Raw genomic sequence first — 23,327 nt, 5'->3', positions numbered from 1 at the left:
TTACACAACCCCCACACACTATGTTGTAAACTCACACACACCAACACACTATGCTGTAAGCTCCAACATAACCTCCACACACAATACATTGTAAGCTCTCACACACTATTTTGTAATCTCCCCCACAACTCCCACACACTACGTTCTACACTCCAAGACACCCCCACACTAAACTGGATAAAAAACAGCCACGCATACATTAAACGTAATCCGTCTATCTTTAGACATTTCGCTTCTCCATCTTAAGAGCTGTATCAATTTCTCTGCCTTCAACACCTCGTGTGTCGTGTGAATTAATCTATATTACATTCTTTTTTTTACAATCAATATTTGATCATGTGCCCCTACATTGAATATATTAAGTTAAACTGTTGTCCAGTTGGCTCAAAACACGATCCTTATCCAAATATAAACCTTGGTATTGATTTCTCTTACAAGAAAATCGGTGTATTTTAGATTTTTTTAATACAAATTGTAAACTTTGCTAATCTGATTTCAAATTTCGTTTATAAATTGTTATTTTGGCTAAATTTATTTTACACTGCTTACCCAAATGTTAAACGTGTATGTATATTGATAACCTTATCCAAAATCGGGTTATTTCTTACGATTTTAAATCTTAAACTTGACCAGATTTTATTTTCAGTTTTTCGTTGATATCCTTAGTTGGCCAAACTTTATTTAAATTTTAAATCCGAAACGTCACTTGACCAGATTTATCAGGTTTGAAAACACGAACAAATCTCTCTCTCTCTCTCTCTCTCTCTCTCTCTCTCTCTCTCTCTATATATATATATATATATATATATATATATATATATATATATATATATATATATATATATATATATATATATATAAGTCAATAATCTTTCTTCTCATTATACATGACTAAAATATAGTACATAATGTAGACAGCACGTTTTTGCCCACTCATGTGTCTGTGATGACGTCCCCTGTCGCACAATGCCGATTTCACTGGTTTAATTATTCCCCCTCCCCAGTCTAACTGAGTGCGGATTGCGTGTGGGCAGTCTAAGGGGAGTTCACCCTTAGATCACCCTTCTCTCCGCAGTTACCGTCCTTGATCGTTCACCGAATTTCGTGGGAGGTGAGTTGTGGGACGGCTGGCATGGAAATGGCGGCTGGTTAAGGTAATTCTGGAACCCTGAGACGCTGCATGCAAGATGACGCATTGGGGGCTAGTGGGGGTGTGGGGATGGTGGGGGGGGGGCGGCAGGATGAGGCTGGGGAGGTGGGGGCATAACCCCTACAAACACCATCTTATCGGGGAAACATATTCGTGTAACATTATTAGTTTATTAGATTGCGTACACTTATACATACATACTTACATATATATATATATATATATATATATATATATATATATATATATATATATCATAAATATCGAGTTGGGATCTGAGACTTTCCTGAATCCAGCCATCTATGATCGATAAATGACTTGCGTTAGGGATAAAGAAGGCTGCTGGGTATAATGTTGGCCAACCAATTCTTGAATACGCCGATGTCACAGAAACAGGTGAACTCTACTTCATTTGTACCCCACCAGGTTCGAAAGAGTCACGTTGCTTCACACATTTTTTTTTTCATGATTCGCGGATGAGCGTGGGTGTTAATACTTTCATCATTCGCCTCAAGTGCTGTGTTGTTTTTATTAGCTCCTCTTTTTCTGCAAGCTTAAGATGTCTGTCTCTAGATTTTGGACGTGTTTTTTTTTTCTTGTTTGTTTTTTTATCAACACAAGGAGATTTCAAATTCTGCGTTTAATATTTTTTTGTGAAACTGAAATCAGAATTTGAAGAACTCAGAACGATATTAAAATGGACTTTTTTTTGTGTTTCGGGTACGGAATTGTGGTTTGAAATATTCCTCTCTAGTTGTAGTTTTCTATTTAAATGTTTTTGTTGCAATCTAAGCTGATACATTGTGGCTCTGTTTTGAGGGATTTGTAGTTCTCCAAGGTCTATACTAGGTCGTGTATAATGTGGTCAGGGTTATGTGGTCAGTGTAGTGTGGTCAGTATGAAGGGGTCAGTATAGTGTGGTCAATAATTATACTTTGGTGAGTCGAATGTGATCAATATAGTGTGGTCAGAACGCTGGGGTCAGTATGATGGAGTCAGTATAATGTGATCAACATGTAATAGAAAAGCAAACAAGCAGACCAGCTGATTTAACCAATATTGCCTCACTCGTCCCACAAAAAGATAAAGATTCCACAACTTAAGGCAATTATTTGTCTTACAACGAAAACAGTTTCTAAATCAAATCAAATAGATCGGTGATCGAATAAAAACGACAAATGAAAAAACATTATTTTAGAAGAAATGAATCAAATTATACAGTTGTGTGTTAATGCTTTATTTAATTGTATGTTGGTATGTATTCAGATTTTGCATAACTTCTGAATATCTCATACATACATATATATATATATATATATATATATATATATATATATATATATATATATATATATATATATATCTATATATATATATATATATATATATATATATATATATACTCATTTAATATAGATTGCGAGTTTTCACGTTTTTTCAAAGTTTCTTTAACTTAAGATTGATTGCAAGCCCGTGTCAAAAGACCCATTAACTTTTTTTAAAACGAAATTTTTTCTTTATTAATATTTATTTGATAAGAAGTAATGAAATGAAGCGAATGGAGCCACATGAATGTGGCGAAATATTAAAAGCTTTTTTTATATCGTTAAGAGCTTAGGACGCCATAATGGTCAGTGGTTTACCTGTTTGTGAGCGCTGAGTGCTTTGTTAACTTAACGCACGAACGATAACTTGAATGGACAAATGTAGATTCTTCGCGGAGTTTTCTTCTCCTTTTTAATTTTTTTTAAAGAACTGTTTGGAAAATAAGGTATTTATCCCAAATATTTTATGGACTCTTAATAAGCAAGTAGATATAAAAATAAAAGATATTTTTAAAAATATTGAAATAAAAATAAAAAATAAAATGTAAAAAAATGAGAGTAAATCAGGAAGAAAGAATGCTTAAATAAAACTCTGAAATAATTTTCATAAAAGTTGATTTTAGAAATTCTTTTACATCCATAATTCTATTATTCTCATTATTTTTTTTCTTAATATTTTAATATGAACTGTGACGCAAGTTAATCAATTAAACATACGTAAATTGCCATGGAAGATAGAGATAATTAAATTGATGAAATAACTGGGAGAAATAATTGATCAGATGGGATTAAGAAAAGCTGACATGACAATAGCAAAATTTTAATTTTTAGTCGCCTGTTTTTCACGGAATAAAATATATATTTCGTTAGAGCGATAACCTTTTAACGTTGCCATCAAAAACTACTTAAATCATCTACAGACGTTATGGATAATGTTCACTCACTCTCTGCTCATTAATTGAACTCCAGACACGCCATATTCAGGAGATTAATTACTATCTCCACCCACTATATAAGTTATATATATATATATATATATATATATATATATATATATATATATATATATATATATATATATATATATATAATTATATATATATAATGCGTACGTATAGATATACAGAAATATAGATAAATATTTCCACCCACAATATAAGTTTTAAGTATATATATATATATATATATATATATATATATATATATATATATATATATATATATATATATATATATATATATATATATACAATGCATGTATATACATATATTTATTAATCTTTAATTATATACATGTGTATATATATACAGTTATATATATATATATATATATATATATATATATATATATATATATATATATATATATATATATATAATGCTTATGTGTAGATATAATAAAATATAGATAAATATGTGGGTGTGAAGAAAATATCCCACCCACGACTTTTTATAAAAACTGACAGCTATTGTCACGATATGTGTGGATATCATACCACGTCACAATTTAGATTTGTGAATATTTTACTAAGTGACAGTTACAAGGTTAACATAATTATACGATACCTCACAAATACAAGGTTAACATATACTAATATATCACAAATACAAAGTTAACATATACTAATATATCACAAATACAAAGTTAACATATACGAATATCTCATATCGTCCAAGTTTACTTGTGTGAATATCTCAACAAGAGATAGTTAACTGCTGTTATTTTATTTAGGAATCCACATCCCCAAACTGTTTTCTGTAAGAACATCATACATTTCATTTTTTACTTGACACGAATTATATAAGAATAAATAATTGTGTGTACTAAACGCGACTATCTCAGAACTCAAATCATTATTAAAATATTTTGGACTTCTATTTTTTCTCACTACACACCCTGTCTACCTAACTATATTATCTGTAGGGTAGAGTTAATCGTACAGACTTGTATAGATGCACTCTATTCCAGTATTTTAATCCACACGAACTTTTGACCCCGCCCCCACATTCCACACCACACAATAACAGGACTTAAGCGTGGGAATCAAATCAGTGAGAGACCAAATTTGAAAGGTTTCTGGAATAAATATAACTCAATTATAACTCACGTCAATGTAGGTGTCAATTTTATTTTAAAACCAATAATTAAATAAATAAACTATTGTTCTTAAAATATTTTTAAGGAAACATGATTTAAATGTATGAACAAATATTTTTTTTAATTAACTGCATAATTAAGGACGAATTATTAGTCACGTGATCAGTTAATGAGGCGATCGATGGTGACGTCATTAAAAGTGATTAACTTGACTGGACTGGGAGGTTCGATTAGCAAACACGTCCCGTGCGATTAATTATAATTTCTGCCATCTCTTTTAATGGATCGAAAATCGGCTTTGAAGTAACGTAAATAAATCGCCAAGACGATGAAGCGCGAGATTAGTTGTTCGTCAGCTAGCCAGATTTTTTTTCATTTTACGGCCAAAAGCAACAGATTTGGCATACATTTTTAATTACTTTTAAAAGCGAATTAACGATGTTTGAGGTTTTTTGTTTAATCTAACATTTAAATATTTTAAGTGTGCATTATTTATGTCGTGTTTGCCTAAAAGATTTTTAAACAATACATCTCCATGTAACCTATGTCGTTTCAAACCATGTGCGTTCTCAGTTAATGTGGTCTGTTCTAGTTTTTTAATATGATACCTCCTAGTTAAAGATGTATATTTTAACCATATGTCTTGGTTAAGATGTGTATGCCATACTTAAGGGCGTCCTTGCTAGACCTAAACGTAATTGACTTAGGTCACGAATAAAATATCTCCGTTCATGCATACAATAAGTCTCTTCGTGTTTGGATAGGTATTTTAATAATTTAATTTAAAATCCTCGTAACATAAGTTTGATTTTCATGGTCGTTTGAGTGTGGAAATATATAAAAGTAGTTCTAAATATTAGCTAATATAAATGAATGCCGCTAAGTTTGTGTTTTCGTGTCTCTATAACAGTCTGTGGTGGGATAATACAACAACCTAAATTGTCAATCGGGCTCCAACTTGTATCAGGTTCTTGGTGGTCTCAACATAGACTTGTTTTACTTGGGACAGTTGACTCTGATTAGACTTGTTTTACTTCGGACAGATGACTCTGATTAGACTTGTTTTACTTCGGACAGATGACTCTGATTAGACTTGTTTTACTTCTGACAGATGACTCTGATTAGACTTGTTTTAATAGGGACAGTTGACTCTGATTAGACTTGTTTTACTTCGGACAGATGACTCTGATTAGACTTGTTTTACTTTTACCAATAAAAGCGACACAACTATTGTGCCCCCCCCCCCCCTCCGTGAGACCTGACATATGCAGCACCGACCTGATTCTATCAACACGTGAAGTCTTTTAAGTCGGCTCTAACTTTAGCTCACAAGGTCAGGGCCGTTTGGTCTTCATTTGAGACATTTGAACAGATGTGGAGCAACTTTCTTTTCGGGGAAATCCGCATGGTTTTCTGAATACACAAACACATACACACACACACACTCACACACACATACACATACCCATATATACTCACATATATATATACTCATATATATATATATATATATATATATATATATATATATATATATATATATATATATACACACAAACTGAGCAATGTAGTACGGTCCGGAAATCAGGATTCGAACGTGGGAGACTTTCGTGATATCAGCCGTGGGCTCAACCTCCTGACCACGTCGTTCCATTTATATATGTGTATAAGAGTATGTGATTCTTCATTAGATGTGGGTTTGGTTGAAGATCAAACCAACCAACTAGTTTCGGGGAGGGAGGGGAGATAACCCTAGGACGTATATAAAGGGAGATAACACAAGGGCGATGAGAGGCCATCTGTTCAGAGATTCTATTCCTAGACATCTTGAGACGAACCTCGCCGCTCTTTCAGTACTCGATATGACGTAATGTACTAGTCAATATTCTTTTGTCCGCATACAGAAAGGGGAAACAATCGAAGTATTTCGAAACCGGAGTTACCTAACTTGGTATTAAAAAAAATCTTCCATTATCAACATTTAATAGTTTTCTACTTTGTAAATGTCTCCAACATACAAAAATGAGCAACATCCGAAGGAAGTTAATTAGAATTTATTAACCTGGTCTGACTTATTTTAATTAGAGAACCACGTGATTAACCTGACCCCAGTGTGAGTGCACCCCCTGGGTAGGCGCTAAAAATAGATTGACCTGCTTCCCCTACTGTACCGGAAGTAGATGTGACGCCCTGCTGTAAAGTAGAGTTGACCAACACCGACTCCCAGGAACTTGAAGTAAATGGACTGGAAGGATCACGTGACGTTCTGAGTGGAACTAGGTCATGGAAACATTATACATTAGCTCGACCGGATGGTATAATTTCTAAAACGATGGTGTAATAACAAAAATGTAGTCTTCAGTTTTTTAAAACCTGGTCAAGCTACGATACGTTGATTGATTTGGCTTTATATCTAATGTTCCAGTTAATTAAATTATCTCACCATTTCTCATCAAAGAAAACGACTAAATGATGTTTTAAAAACGTAGACAGATGTCTAGAGAGTTCTGTCTGGAATTGCCAGGGTTTGGGTCAGTGTGTGAACCACTTCTGAACAATAGGGCTGATAAGTAGGTCACCAACCAGTTCTATGGCTCATGCAGGTTTTATTGAGCCGTAGAACTGGTTGGTGACCTACTTACCAGCCCTATTACCACCTTTAGGCAAATATCATTTCTATACAAACACCACTTTTGTACAAGCACCACTTTTGTACAGTTACCACTTATATACAAATACCACTTCTGTACAAATACCACTTCTTTATAATCACCACTATTGTACAAATACTACTTTTGTACCAATACCTCTTATGTTCTAATGCCACTTATGCATACATACCATTTCCACATAACCGCCACTTTTGTAGACTTAAGTTATCCAGAGCGATTTGAGCATTGCATTCACAGCAATTGTCGCACTATGCTTTGTAGCGACGTTGCAAACTTTATTTTACTTCAACTCTACTTCATCCCCTGAATATAATATCCCAGGTTGTTCTTGGTTATGCTGCCGATGACCATACACGTTATTTATAGACTCAGGTTGTGAATACTGAATTGACAACGTTACGAATGCTAAACGTATTCGAAAATATTCCGATTTTAACATTTTAACAATGTGCAGCATTGATTGTTGTTGTTAAATTATTATTATTGTTATTATTGTGGGCTTTTTTTTTTGTAAAAACGAAAACCTAATCAATTCTGGTCTGAAAAAGATTTTCTTTTAAATTTGATGTTGTTGTTTTTTCAGCCCCTCACGCCAACCTGTCCTTGACCCGAAACAACGAGGTCATCTTGCTGAAGTCACTGGACCGTGAAGTCGATGACAAGCTGAGCGTGAATGTCACGTGTCATGTGGACACCGGAAGTGACGTGCACCACGTGCAGAGGGTGCTGCGCGTGAAGGTGTATGACGTCAACGACTGCCCTGTCACGAGCATGGGGTCCACCACCATAGACATCAGCGTCGCCACCAAGGTGAGCGGGGGTTGACAGTGTCGTGTCACTGACAGTGTCATATCACTGACAGACGACATGATTAATATATCGTCTGTGAGTAGTGTCATTGATATGCTACTGACCACAACATGATGTTACTGGACAGTGAGTTACTGAGTTACTGCTATGGTACTTGAGAGTTTGTCTTTGTCGTGTCAGTTACAGTTTGTCGCTGTTTTTTTTTACTGATCAGTGTGTCACTGTAAATGTCCAATATGTCCAATATGTCACTGACCAATGTGTTACAGTTGTGTCAATGTCCAATATGTCACTGTGATTTTCATGATCACTGTGTCCATGTTATGTCAGTGTCCAATATGTCACTGACCTTTCACTGACCAATGTGTCCCTGTTATGTCAGTGACCAATGTGTCCATGTTACGTCAGTGTCCAATAGGTCACTGACCTTTCACTGACCAATGTGTCACTGCTATGTCACTGACCAATGTGTCCATGTTACGTCAGTGTCCAATAGGTCACTGACCTTTCACTGACCAATGTGTCACTGCTATGTCACTGACCAATGTGTCCATGTTACGTCAGTGTCCAATAGGTCACTGACCTTTCACTGACCAATGTGTCCCTGTTACGTCAGTGTCCAATATGTCACTGACCTTTCACTGACCAATAAGACAGGCCAATGTCAAGAAGGTCATCTTCCTAACCGAAATACACTAAAAATAATATTTTTCAAATTTCGCCAAACTTGACCCAGACATTGCTAGATCGATATTTGAACCGTCTAGAATCGATTGATTAAAAACTTGACGAAACATATGAAGCAACAGCTGTCGTTAATTAGTAAAATGTTTTTCACTAATTAAGAACAATAAAGCGGATTATTAAATTAAAAAAAAAAACTATTTAATTTAGTTCGACTAACTCCATTACTGAGATTTGGTTTGGAACAAGAAATTAAAACACAAAATTTGCGAGAAAATTTATAATTTTATGGAGTATGGGCCGCCAACTACAGCAGAGTTCTCTGTCCTGCTGGAGTATGGGCCACCAACTACAGCTCTATAGAATTCTCTGTCCTGCTGGAGTATGGGCCACCAACTACAGATCTCCAGAGTTCTCTGTCCTGCTGGAGTATGGGCCGAGAACTAGAGCTTTCCATAGTTCTCTGTCCTGCTGGGGTATGGGCCGCCAACTACAGCTCTCCCGAATTGAGAGTATTGCCGCAAACTACCATTTAATGCCGTATTACAGGCCGCATTAACCCGTTATCTACCAATATTATCGATTTCTTTATTTAATAAATTTTTCTATGAAAAATTTTAATCCCCCTAAGTATGTTTACCATATTTTTTACGTGTATTATTCAAGTGCATTAAACTGCTTCGCTAATGAATGATAAATTAAAAATATCTCAACCCCCCAGGCGTAGAATAATTAATCCCCCATCTAAACGACATTTTCCTAGATTTAAACTTTTTCATCCATCGCATTCATCCCCTACGTGAGCGACGGATGAATATTTCATCCTTGGACCAAATAATTAATCACGTCACCGACTGTTTGTAAGCGTGGTTGTCGGGGTTGTCCCAATGAAATACGACAACCCTCGGGGGCTCTCAGGGGTTGTCCATTGAGAAACCATCGAACTGACCGACCGTAGTTTCAAAAAGAGGAATTTCAAATCACCGTTTACATTTTGACGGTAATTATTTCTTACAAAAATTGGTTTTATGAAAAGATATAAACTAAAATTTGAGCGGTTAAAAGGGAAAGAACTTAGTGCTATTAACGAATAGATCGCCACATTGCCTCACATCATGGGAGACCAAACATAAACGTGTTCATGGAGTGTTCGAAATTCTGTTATAAACTATCGAAAATATGTGTGTAATGATTGCATGGATAAAAAGTTAAAATACATAACCTAGGATGAATATGGCAGATGATGAGTAGTTGACATGTGCCTACAACTTGGGCATATAAAGATAGTGTGGTCAGTTCTATGCCCGTTGTCTTTATTTTTTTACCTGAATTCAGTCAGGTACCCATAAGAGCTGAATTAACCACACCCAACCTGCAATAACCACACACAGTCAACATTAACCACAACCTACCTTACCTACACCGATATATATATATATAAATATAAATAAATAAATAAATGAATAAATAAATAAATAAATAAATAAATAAATATATATATATATATATATATATATATATATATATATATATATATATATATATATATATATATTAGATTTTAAATTACTTATCGAAATAAACAAAGACTAGTCAATCTTTCTTTGGACCAGAAACGTTCAAAAGGGACAATTACAATGAACTTGAATTATCGAACTTTGAAATTCACCCAAACTAAAAAAACAGAATAAAACTAATTCAAATTTTAAGGTTTCAGAATCAGCAGGGGGAGAATTTTCCAGAATTTTAATAACCTTTTTATATAATTTAAACGGAAAATGTGAATATTGATTTAACAAAGACAGATGGGACTAGTGGATAAATTAATTTCTCCATCATCAAAAGAATCGTGCTTAGACCGACTTTTTTCGACATCGGAAATTTAGAGACAAAAATAATTTAAAAAACACGTTGTTTTAAAGAAAATGAAAGTACTCTACGCAGTATAATTCAATGTCTAAACAAAATTAAATCTGCCCCGAGTGTCTTAGACTAGACCGAGAACACATCATGATGATAATAATAATAATTACGACCATGCTGTAACAAGCTACTATAACATAGATCACACAACGCATGTCTTTTACATGCATACAGTCAACGTACCTTCTCGAACAATCTAACCAAACATTGTCATATGTTTTCTAGAACAATCTAACTAAATAATGTCATATGTTTTCTAGAACAATCTAACCAAAAAATGTCATATGTTTTCTAGAATAATCTAACCAAATAATGTCATATGTTTTCTAGAATAATCTAACCAAATAATGTCATATGTCTTCTAGAACAATCTAACCAAATAATGTCATATGTTTTCTAGAATAATCTAACCAAATAATGTCATATGTTTTCTAGAATAATCTAACCAAATAATGTCATATGTTTTCTAGAATAATCTAACCAAATAATGTCATATGTTTTCTAGAATAATCTAACCAAATAATGTCATATGTTTTCTAGAACAATCTAACCAAACAATGTCATATGTTTTCTAGAACAATCTAACCAAACATTGTCATATGTTTTCTAGAACAATCTAACCAAATAATGTCATATGTCCCTATCCTATTCCCCAAACTAAGACAAAAAAAAATCCACAAAGTTTTACCTAATTTGTCTAATTTAACTCCACAAGCCCACAATCCAAATGAAGCGCCTCTATTGTTACAAATATTAGATGTTTACGCAGTTATTTCTCCAGCACAAATGTAACTATTGCTACAACTTTTCTGTTCGCCCATTTATCCAGCTAGCTTCAACACAACTTTTCTGTTCGCCCATTTATCCTTCTAGCTTCAACACAACTTTTCTGTTCGCCCATTTATCCTTCTAGCTTCAACACAACTTTTCTGTTTATCAATTTATTCCAGCTAGCTTCAATGTAATTAAATTATGTTCTGTTTACTTAAAGATTAATCTATTAATGCCCCATCTAACTTTATTGATACACTCACGTCCCGTTTGCCTGGTGATTGATCTATCGATCACAAATCGATTGATCAGTAAACAAACAAACCGCGGGAAAACATTTCCGCCACTTCCGGCTACACGTCTGCTGATTAGTCCTGAAATCTATCAATCGCCGATAACCGACTCCTCGCGTCTGTGCATGATCTTATCGGACACAATTATCGATTAGACTGATTACCAATATATAACGGATCACTGAAAGCAAACGGCTGTTTAAAAAGTTTTTTAGAAACAAAAACAATCTACCATTATGAAGATTTTTTCAAAACGAGGCAGAATTTTCAGCCCATTTTCTGGCAACAATGGACACCAGCGAGAAAAGTCTCAAAGGTATTTGAGAGGTGTATAAATTCATTAAAAAATCATGCACAGCGTATTTACAATTAATATGGTTATAAAATCCTGCCTGTCTGGTTTTTTTCGGACTTTACTAAAGATTGGATGTATTTGATGTTTATAATATTTTCGGTAACTAAATAAAAATTAAAAAAAAAGCAAAAACAATTTGGTTTTCACGTGTAATGGCGACATAAACATGGCATCCTGCTATTGGATAGGCTGCCATAGATTTTATTGTACACATTGTAAGCTAAAAATAGAAAACTAGGTCATGGGGTTTTAAATTTGCATTGTAATTTAAAAACTTGATCTGCAAAGTTTTGTAAACAAATAGTTATCGATTACTAAGTTACTGTACAGCCAATCAATATTTGTCTTACGAAAGTGAAACATCCGGTTATAACTTAGGCTTGATGAAAATAAATAGAAATGTAGCCTTAAACTCAACAAATTATTTTCAAGTTCTCTGGATTTGCAACTTTTATAGCATTTATTCTAAGAATATAAAATTTCTAAATTAATTTTAGGCTTAAGTTTTTATTTTTTATTTTTTTTTTACGGTCTAAATCTAAAAAGCACGTTTTTATTCCATGACAACAACATTATGGAAGGAATCTCGTCAACTCGCTCGCCTCCATTACCGGAAATAAAAAAAAAAATCGGAACACGAATTATCGTGTAGGTGCGGCATAAATTCTTGCTGGTTCTAGAACCTTCAATAGTTCTATCCAGTACAGCACGCGATGTGTGATACTATACCTAGAGATGAGTTTAAACGTATCACGCTATTTAGTCCTGGGTTATGCTTTCCTAAGGAAAATAATAAAAAGGGAAAACATAAACGTTGAGATCCAAGTCAAAGACAAGTGAAGTAGAGTTATGTTAATGTAATATGTGTGTGAAAAACATTGGGCAGATCCTCCTGAATACTCAACAGTTCGAATGTTCTGAAACCACTTTTTTTTAAAAATGAGGTTTGAAGAGACTTTCAATTTTTTTTTTGTGTTGAAAAGTCACTCTTAACAAGCCATACAAAATAATTTGCCGAACGGAAGCTAAAAAAATATTTCTTGGACAAATCTTCTCCTATACTACCCCCCCCCCCCCCCCCCACACACACACACACTCAAAGTTTTGACTGAAGAGGCGAAGAGCCGACGTTTCAACGGCTTTGCCCTTGACCTCAAACCTCACAACGGAAGTAGCGTAAAACCTCGGCCGTTTGAGTAGCGTGTGTTAAAAATAGATCCCGGATGACGTGTTAAAACTTAAGAAACGTCAGATTTCATACAGATCTAGATCGGCTGCAGATGTATATCATATATGTCAAGATGTATAAATAGATAGGGTACATGGTCGGTGGGACATCACATCCACAGTACGACTCGAAAAAGGATCATCAATTCTCAGATGCTCTTAATTTCACAAAATCGAAAGATGAGCAATTTTCTCGCACGTGCGTCAAGCCCCCATCCCCCCTCCCTGTCATACAGCCCTACCCTCAGTCCCATCCTCAACCATATCCTGAGCCCCACCCTCAGCCCCACCCTCAGAACTATCCTAAGCCCAACCCTCATCCCTATCCTGAGCCCCACCCGTCAGCCCCACCCCAGACCCACCCTTAGCCCCCATCCTCAGCCCCACCCTCAGCCCTATCCCCAGCCCCACTCTAATCCCTATCCTCATCCTCGTTATAACTCACCTCCCAGCCCCTTCAGCGTATGTACCTACACACCATCCTGCCCATCTTCAGACATACAGCAACATTCAACACACACATTCACACAGCAACATCAACCCGCACAACATTTACCACACAACATTATCCACCACACAACATTATCCACCACACAACATTCACCACACAACATTATCCACCACACAACATTCACCACACAATATTATCCACCACATAACATCAACCCACACAACATTATCCACCACACAACATTCACCACACAACATTATCCACCACACAACATTATCCACCACATAACATTATCCACCACACAACATTATCCACCACATAACATTATCCACCACACAACATTCACCACACAACATTATCCACCACACAACATTATCCACCACATAACATTATCCACCACATAACATCAACCCACACAACATTCACCACACAACATTATCCACACAACATTCACCACACAACATTATCCACCACATAACATTCACCACACAACATTCACCACACAACATTCACCACACAACATTCACCACACAACATTATCCACCACACAACATTCACCACACAACATTCACCACACAACATCCACCACACAACATTCACCACACAACATTATCCACCACATAACATTCACCACACAACATTCACCACACAACATTCACCACACAACATTCACCACACAACATTATCCACCACACAACATTCACCACACAACATTCACCACACAACATTCACCACACAACATTCACCACACAACATTATCCACCACATAACATTCACCACACAACATTCACCACACAACATTCACCACACAACATTCACCACACAACATTCACCACACAACATTCACCACACAACATTCACCACACAACATTCACCACACAACATCAACACACACAACATTCACCACACAACATTATCCACCACACAACATTCACCACATAACATTATCCACCACACAACATTCACCACACAACATTCACCACACAACATTCACCACACAACATTCACCACACAACATTATCCACCACACAACATTCACCACACAACATTCACCACACAACATTCACCACACAACATTCACCACACAACATTCACCACACAACATTCACCACACAACATTCACCACACAACATTCACCACACAACATCAACACACACAACATTCACCACACAACATTCACCACACAACATTCACCACACAACATTCACCACACAACATTCACCACACAACATTATCCACCACACAACATTCACCACACAACATTATCCACCACACAACATTCACCACACAACATTATCCACCACACAACATTCACCACACAACATTCACCACACAACATTCACCACACAACATTCACCACACAACATTCACCACACAACATTCACCACACAACATTCACCACACAACATTCACCACACAACATCAACACACACAACATTCACCACACAACATTCACCACACAACATTCACCACACAACATTCACCACACAACATTCACCACACAACATTATCCACCACACAACATTCACCACACAACATTATCCACCACACAACATTCACCACACAACATTCACCACACAACATTCACCACACAACATTCACCACACAACATTCACCACACAACATTCACCACACAACATTCACCACACAACATTATCCACACAACATTATCCACCACACAACATTCACCACACAACATTCACCACAAAACATTCACCACACAACATTATCCACCACACAACATTCACCACACAACATTATCCACCACACAACATTCACCACACAACATTCACCACACAACATTCACCACACAACATTCACCACACAACATTATCCACCACACAACATTCACCACACAACATTCACCACACAACATTCACCACACAACATTCACCACACAACATTCACCACACAACATTCACCACACAACATTCACCACACAACATTCACCACACAACATCAACACACACAACATTCACCACACAACATTCACCACACAACATTCACCACACAACATTCACCACACAACATTCACCACACAACATTATCCACCACACAACATTCACCACACAACATTATCCACCACACAACATTCACCACACAACATTCACCACACAACATTCACCACACAACATTCACCACACAACATTCACCACACAACATTATCCACCACACAACATTCACCACACAACATCAACACACACAACATTCACCACACAACATTATCCACCACACAACATTCACCACACAACATTATCCACCACACAACATTCACCACACAACATTCACCACACAACATTCACCACACAACATCCACCACACAACATCCACCACACAACATTCACCACACAACATTATCCACCACACAACATTCACCACACAACATTATCCACCACACAACATTCACCACACAACATTCACCACACAACATTCACCACACAACATCAACACACACAACATTCACCACACAACATTATCCACCACATAACATCAACCCATATAACCCCCACCCTATACAACAACATCCACCCAACTCCCTAAAATCACCGCAACAAGACTATTCTAACCTCCATGTCCCCACATAAAATAGACCCCTCCATTATATCAAATATCCTGTACAAACTAATCTCCGTGAAACCACAAACACATCATATAATGCTAGTTCCTAATATTTCAGAGAGGCGCGTCCTCGAAAAAAAAAACGCTAGGAAACGCGCAAACAGAGAATACTTTTTTTTTCCTGCTAGGCTATCATCGTTCTCAAGCGATGAAAGCGGAAATATTAAATTAAAAACTCTTAACGTTAAAATAACAGCTCATAAGCTTTCACCTAATGAGATTTAATTTAATTAATAAATGTTTTTTTTTTTAATTTTTTAAATTTTATTTTTGGCTGTCTAAATAATATTTCATGAAATTATTATAATGCAAAACAGCCTGTTTTAGTTTCCCATATGCTTTGGGTACAGCCTACTTGCGTGAGTCAGCATCTCTGTCTCCAAGCATCCCCCTGCATTCCCAAAACAGAAACTAATTTGCGAATGGGTCACACCCGTCCAGCAGTATCAAACCCGCCGCCATGTTTGCGCCATGTCCACCCCTGCTCCGAGATTGCCGCCGTGTTTTTATGTGGAGGGGTGTACAAACAGCAGACACGTGACTCCCGTCAGCACCAGGCCGGGTCGTATTGTCACGTGATGACCGTATAACCCTAGTGAGTCTTGTGAAAACAAATAATTTTCTTTGAGTATTGTGTGCACGGCGAAATTTTTGTTTGAGTCATAAGCATTAGCACCAGGGAACATTTCATTTTCATCGGGCAACATTTCATTTAACATTAGCACCAGGGAACATTTCATTTAGCACCAGGGAACATTTCATTTAGCATCAGGGAACATTTCATTTAGCATTAGCACCAGGAAACATTTCATTTAGCACCAGGGAACATTTCATTTAGCATCAGGGAACATTTCATTTAGCATTAGTATCAGGGAACATTTCATTTAGCATTAGTATCCGGGAACATTTCGTTTTCATCAGGAACAAGGAAAATCCCATTATGCATTAACAAAAGGGAACATTCCATTTAGCACCAACACCAGTAAACGTCCTATTAAGTACAGCGCAAGGGAACATCCCATTTAGCAATACCAAAAGGGAACATCCCATTTAGCACCATCACCAGGGAATATTTCATTTAGCACCAGCACCAGGGAACATCCCATTTAGCATTAGCACCAGGGAACATATTTGTTGTTGACAAGACCTGTTCTATGGGTGTTCGGATTTAGGAAGAATGGGAACAGTGTTCGGCGTAGGCAAAATTAGGTCTATGTGTTCGGTGTAGGCAAAACTAGGTCTATGTGTTCGGCGTAGGCAAAATTAGGTCTATGTGTTCGGTGTAGGCAAAACTAGGTCTATGTGTATGGTGTAGGCAAACTAGGTCTATGTGTTCGGCGTAGGAATAACTAGGTATATGTGTTCGGTGTAGGCAAAACTAGGTCTATGGGATTGGGACCAATAGAGGGGCCATCACTGGTTGTTGTTGGTTTTTTTTATAATTTTCCAACTATAAAATTATCTGTTAAAAACAATGTTAATCCAATATACTAAGCAAGGATAATCCTAGCTACTAGAGTGTACGACAGAAGATAACTCAGGAGTCTAGAGTATAACTTTGGTTCAAATCAAACTTTATCAATTACGAATCTTTTACTCCACCAGTATTACAAAACTCTTATGGATGCGGATACGGAAGTGGTCAACCTCAAGTCGTACTCCGTGTCTACCAGCGACACGGCGGGCGTCGTGGTGCCACTAAATATCACCACCAAGGCACTGAAGATTGCCAAAAAAACACTACAGACGAGCATCAAGTTAGGCAAGTCATCCCCCTCCGTTGCGCCAAATTGTTCTTACTCCAAAAGTGACATAACCTCGTATCTAAGCCATGAAGCATTTCTTAGAGAAAAGAAATACGTTTCTTTAATGAGCATTTGACTTAGTGAAGACACAGTGAGTTTGCTCCACCTGTCACTAAATATAAAAAAAAAGTTACAGGACGACGAAACTTCAAAGCCATGTATTTAGAAAACCTAAACAAAAGATGGAGTTTGAACAGTCTGGTTCTAGCGAAGTGATACACACACACACACACGCACACACACACACACACACACACACATATATTGATGCATGCATATATATGCATACAAATATACATATATATATATATATATATATAATAAATAAATATATAGTAGACCTACATATGTATATATATATATATAATATAAATATATATGTATATATGATATAGCTTTAGTTTTTTTTAAATATTATTTAGAGTATAGTATTATACATCAAAGTGTGCCCAGCCCCTACACAGCAGATATAATTCTAGAGAATTTACACTACGACATTGATGGAGCTCTTGTCAAAAAGAAGGTACGTAATTTTGTTTTAAAAACTAAAAACATTCAGTTTCATAACAAAACTACTAACCTAAGAAATTTTGGCACATTTAGAAGTGGAAAAAAAATGTATTCACAAATAATGTATGAGCAGTCAATAAATGCTTTGAATTGAACAAAAATGCTCACTTTGAGCTGTATTTTACAGATTCTCAAACTCAAAATGGCGCTGACAAAAAAAAATTGCTGAAAAAGTCTTTTTTTTTTTACGGTGTTGTCTAACGGGAGGGGAGGCCACCCAATAACTCCATTTCCTAATCAGCTGACATGCGCGCCATAATTTATGAGAATCGTTGCCGTCTGGTCAGCAGATATCAAATATCGCTCCCGATCTGACCTAAAGCAGACTGCGTGTCACGGGGCGTCTCCTGAATATTCAATGCTCAAATCGAATGCCTTTTATCTCCGTCAATAATGTTTTTATTGAAACTGATTATTTTATGAGCTATGGGTGGAGCTGGTGTTACAATACCCCACACCTCTTACAACCATCTTTTTGTTGAAACAGAGGCGTAGCGATGGGGGGGGGGGGGGGGCAGGGGGGTACATATGTCCCCGGGTGCCGACCTTAGGGGGCGCCAAAATGGGTTGTAAAAACAAATTAAAATGTCATTTTAGCTTCATTTTTTCATTATAAATAGTTTGTATTGAAACAGCATGTTTAAATATCAAATGATTTTCTGACCACTCCTCCGCCTCTCCCCACACTCCCTGAACAGCCGAGTGGTGAAAAGGTTTGTGGGTAAAGTACCTCATCATATAAAACAAAGGGAGGGTGGGGTGGGGATTAGCAGGGTAAACTGTAAGATATCAAAGTACAAATTTCGTCACAGAGACTCTGCTCTTGGTGCATGGACATTCCCCCTATGTTGTGGCCTGTCTGTAGCAGAGGCGTAGCGACCCTTCCCGGCGCCCGGGGACAAACTTTTCGATTTGCACCCCCCCCTCAAGATTTTGATTTGCACCCCCCCCCCTCAAACTTTCGATTTGCACCCACCCCCCTTGAGATTTCCATTTGCACCCCCCTCCTCAAACTTTCGATTTGCACCCCCCTCAACCTTTCAATTTATTTTTCCAACCCATTTTGGCGCCCCCTAAGGTCGGCGCCCGGGGACATATGTCTCCCCCCCCCCCCTCTCGCTACGCTACTGGTCTGTAGTTCCTAACGGGAGCTGGACGTTTTCCCGAAAGTAACTTTTCCGAATGCCGTTTGCCCGAAGGCCTATTTCCCTTTCGACCTAGGTGAAACCAAAATGTTTAACTCGTATCATAGTAGGCAATCTCGGTGAAAGCTCATCTCATTCAAGTACATTTCTTTACCTCGTTCGAGTATATCTCTTTATCTCCTTCGAGAATATTTCTGTCCATATTTTGAACAAAGCCGTACCGGAAAATCACCGCGTGTAGAACGTTTTGGATGAACATCGTACGAAGTTGTACGAAAAAATAAAACTTGCATATTTGTTTCTATAAATACACGTAAAACAATGCAGTCTTTTTGCTTCATTAATTTATGCTTGTTAGAATGAATATTATAATTTATACCAACTGGCCACTACACTTACCGAAGTTACAATAACAAAAATGTTGAAAAATGTGTTAAAGATGTCTTATTTCTACGGTGTAACGTAGGTACGTTTCACGCTAACATACACATATGTTATTTGAACGTAGGTAAGTCTTACACTAACATACACATACGTTATTTGAACGTAGGTAAGTGTGACGCTAACATACACCTATGTTATTTGCACGTAGGTAAGTGTGACGCTAACATACACCTATGTTATTTGCACGTAGGAAAGTGTGACGCTAACATACACCTATGTTATTTGCACGTAGGTTACCTACAAGGTGATCTACACGACTGACTCGAAGCTTGAAGACAGGTTTCTGACCGACAGTACAAAGATGGAGCTTTACAAGTCGGCGGGGAAATATTCTTTGGTAACTTTATGTAGTAATTAACTCTTTAGATATTGGAGAACTGTAGTAACTAACTCTTTAGATATTGGAGAACTGTAGTAACTAACTCTTTAGATATTGGAGAACTGTAGTAACTAACTCTTTAGATATTGGAGAACTGTAGTAACTAACTCTTTAGATATTGGAGAACTGTAGTAACTAACGCTTTAGATATTGGAGAACTGTAGTAACTAACTCTTTAGATATTGGAGAACTGTAGTAACTAACTCTTTAGATATTGGAGAACTGTAGTAACTAACTCTTTAGATATTGGAGAACTGTAGTTACTAACACTTTAGATATTGGAGAACTGTAGTAACTAACTCTTTAAGTACTGGGAAACTGTAGTAATTAACTATATAGCTAGTTCCTGGCGAACTATAGTTGTAGTAATTAACTCTTTAGATACTGTGAAACTATATCAATTAACTATATAGCTAGTTCCTGGCGAACTATAGTTGTTATCTCTTTAATTACTCGGAAATTGTAGTATTTAACTTTTTAGTTTGCTACTTAATAATGATAGTAATTATTATGTAGTTAGTTGTTGTTGTTTTTTTGGGGGGGTGGGGGAGCTGTAGTAATTAACTCTTTAGTTATTCATTGAGGAAATGTAGCAATTAACTTTTTAGCTAGCTATTCGGGAACAATAGTAATTAACACTGTAGTTAATTTATAGAAAGATGTTGTAATGAACTCTTACGTAAGTTGTATGTGAATGAGTTCACCGAATTCTGTGCTTATGTAACTTATACTTTACTAACACAACCCTCGTATGTTGTCTAGATTTTGGACTTGGCACAGAACACAAGTAAGATAAATAAAGACGTCAATTATACGATCAAGATCAGTCGGCCTCAACAACTTCAGTCAGTGCTGGCAGTCAATCAACTTGGCCAGGTGTATGTCAGCGATACTAGGTATCTCATCAGGTAAATCTTTGACCTTTTGCACACGTGGTTTTTGTACTTGTGTGCTTTATACATATGTTTGTGTGTTTTGTACAACTGTGTTTTGTACATGTGTGTTTTGTACACGTGTGTTTTGTACAAAATGTGTTTTGTACAAATGTGTTTTGTACATGTGTGTTTTGTACATGTGTGTTTTGTACATGTGTGTTTTGTACACCTGTATTTTGTACATGTGTGTTTTGTACATGTGTGTTTTTTACACCTGTATTTTGTACATGTGTATTTGGTACACGTGTGTTTTGTACAAATGTGTTTTGTACATGTGTGTTTTGTAAATGTGTGTTTTGTACATGTGTGTTTTGTACACCTGTGTTTTGTACATGTGTGTTTTGTACAAATGGGTTTTGTACAAATGTGTTTTGTACACGTGTGTTTTGTACACTTGGGATTTATACAGATGTTTGTGTGTTTTGTACATGTGTGTTTTAAACATTTATTGGTGTGTGTTTTGCATAGATGTATTTTATGCTAATATGCTTTATACAGGTGTGTTTATACAGGTGTTATCTACATACAGGTGTGTTTGTACAGGAGGTGGTGTGTTTTGTACCGGTGTTTTCGTACAGGTGTTTTGTACAGGTGTTTTTGACAGTTGTGTTTTGTAGAAAAAGTATAAACATCAAACCAAATGGAATCGTATTGTTGAGCGGTAAAGCACCTAAAGGCTAGAGCTGAGTTCCCGAGTTCAAGTCCATTTTTCTGTCATCGAGTGGGGAGAGTAAAAGGGTCTAAACAATATATGCCCTGAACTCTTGTTTGGTTTTACATCAAAGATGTAAAATTAGACAACCATTTTGATACGATGTTTTACTAGGGCAGTTAAGGTATTTCACTGAATTTCGCTTATAAATGGATATTGTGGTCAGGTATATGCCCAGCCACTTTTACTTTCTCCAACTAAAGTCAGATACTCATTAGAGCTGAGTTAACTCGAGCGTATACACTGAACTCGAGACTCACGGGTAAGTAGTCTGGCGCTCTACCGCCCTACCACGCGTGTGATATTTTGTGGTATCGTACACTAAACCTCCCAACGAGCCAGTAATGTTCCCATCATTTGTCTCAGCTACAGAATCTCTAATCGTCTCTGTAATGTTTCCATCATTTGTCTCTGTAATGTTTCCATCATTTGTCTCTGTAATGTTTCCATCATTTGTCTCAGCTACAACGGTACAGAAGCTCTAATCGTCTCTGTAATGTTTCCATCATTTGTCTCTGTAATGTATCCATCATTTGTCTCAGCTACAACGGTACAGAAGCTCTAATCGTCTCTGTAATGTTTCCATCATTTGTCTCTGTAATGTATCCATCATTTGTCTCAGCTACAACGGTACAGAAGCTCTAATCGCCTCAGTAATGTTTCCATCATTTGTCTCAGTTACAACGGTACAGAAGCTCTAATCGCCTCAGTAATGTTTCCATCATTTGTCTCAGCTACAGAAGCTCTAATCGCCTCTGAAATGTTTCCATCATTTGTCTCAGTTACAACGGTACAGAAGCGCTAACCGTCTCTGTAATGTTTCCATCATTTGTCTCAGTTACAACGGTACAGAAGCTCTAATCGCCTCTGTAATGTTTCCATCATTTGTCTCTGTAATGTATCCATCATTTGTCTCAGCTACAACGGTACAGAAGCTCTAATCGCCTCAGTAATGTTTC

General features: G+C 36.6%; 1 protein-coding gene across 1 annotated transcript in view; it reads left to right on the top strand.

Annotated features, from left to right (window-relative positions):
* Window positions 1-23,327, top strand: part of LOC131952656 (proto-oncogene tyrosine-protein kinase receptor Ret) — a 116,812-nt gene that overhangs the window by 57,436 nt on the left and 36,049 nt on the right. The window contains exons 5-9 of the mRNA XM_059315454.1: window positions 7,829-8,055; window positions 17,984-18,140; window positions 18,606-18,706; window positions 20,575-20,679; window positions 21,484-21,629. Of these exons, the coding sequence (XP_059171437.1) occupies window positions 7,829-8,055; window positions 17,984-18,140; window positions 18,606-18,706; window positions 20,575-20,679; window positions 21,484-21,629 (736 nt within the window). The remainder of the gene's footprint in view (window positions 1-7,828; window positions 8,056-17,983; window positions 18,141-18,605; window positions 18,707-20,574; window positions 20,680-21,483; window positions 21,630-23,327) is intronic.

The sequence above is a fragment of the Physella acuta genome, unplaced genomic scaffold (assembly GCF_028476545.2).
Source record: "Physella acuta isolate Inbredline_101_S28 unplaced genomic scaffold, ASM2847654v3 ptg000008l, whole genome shotgun sequence".
Taxonomy (NCBI): Eukaryota; Metazoa; Mollusca; class Gastropoda; family Physidae; genus Physella; species Physella acuta.
Note: the sequence above shows the minus strand (reverse complement) of the source record. Positions and strands in the feature narration are given on the sequence as shown.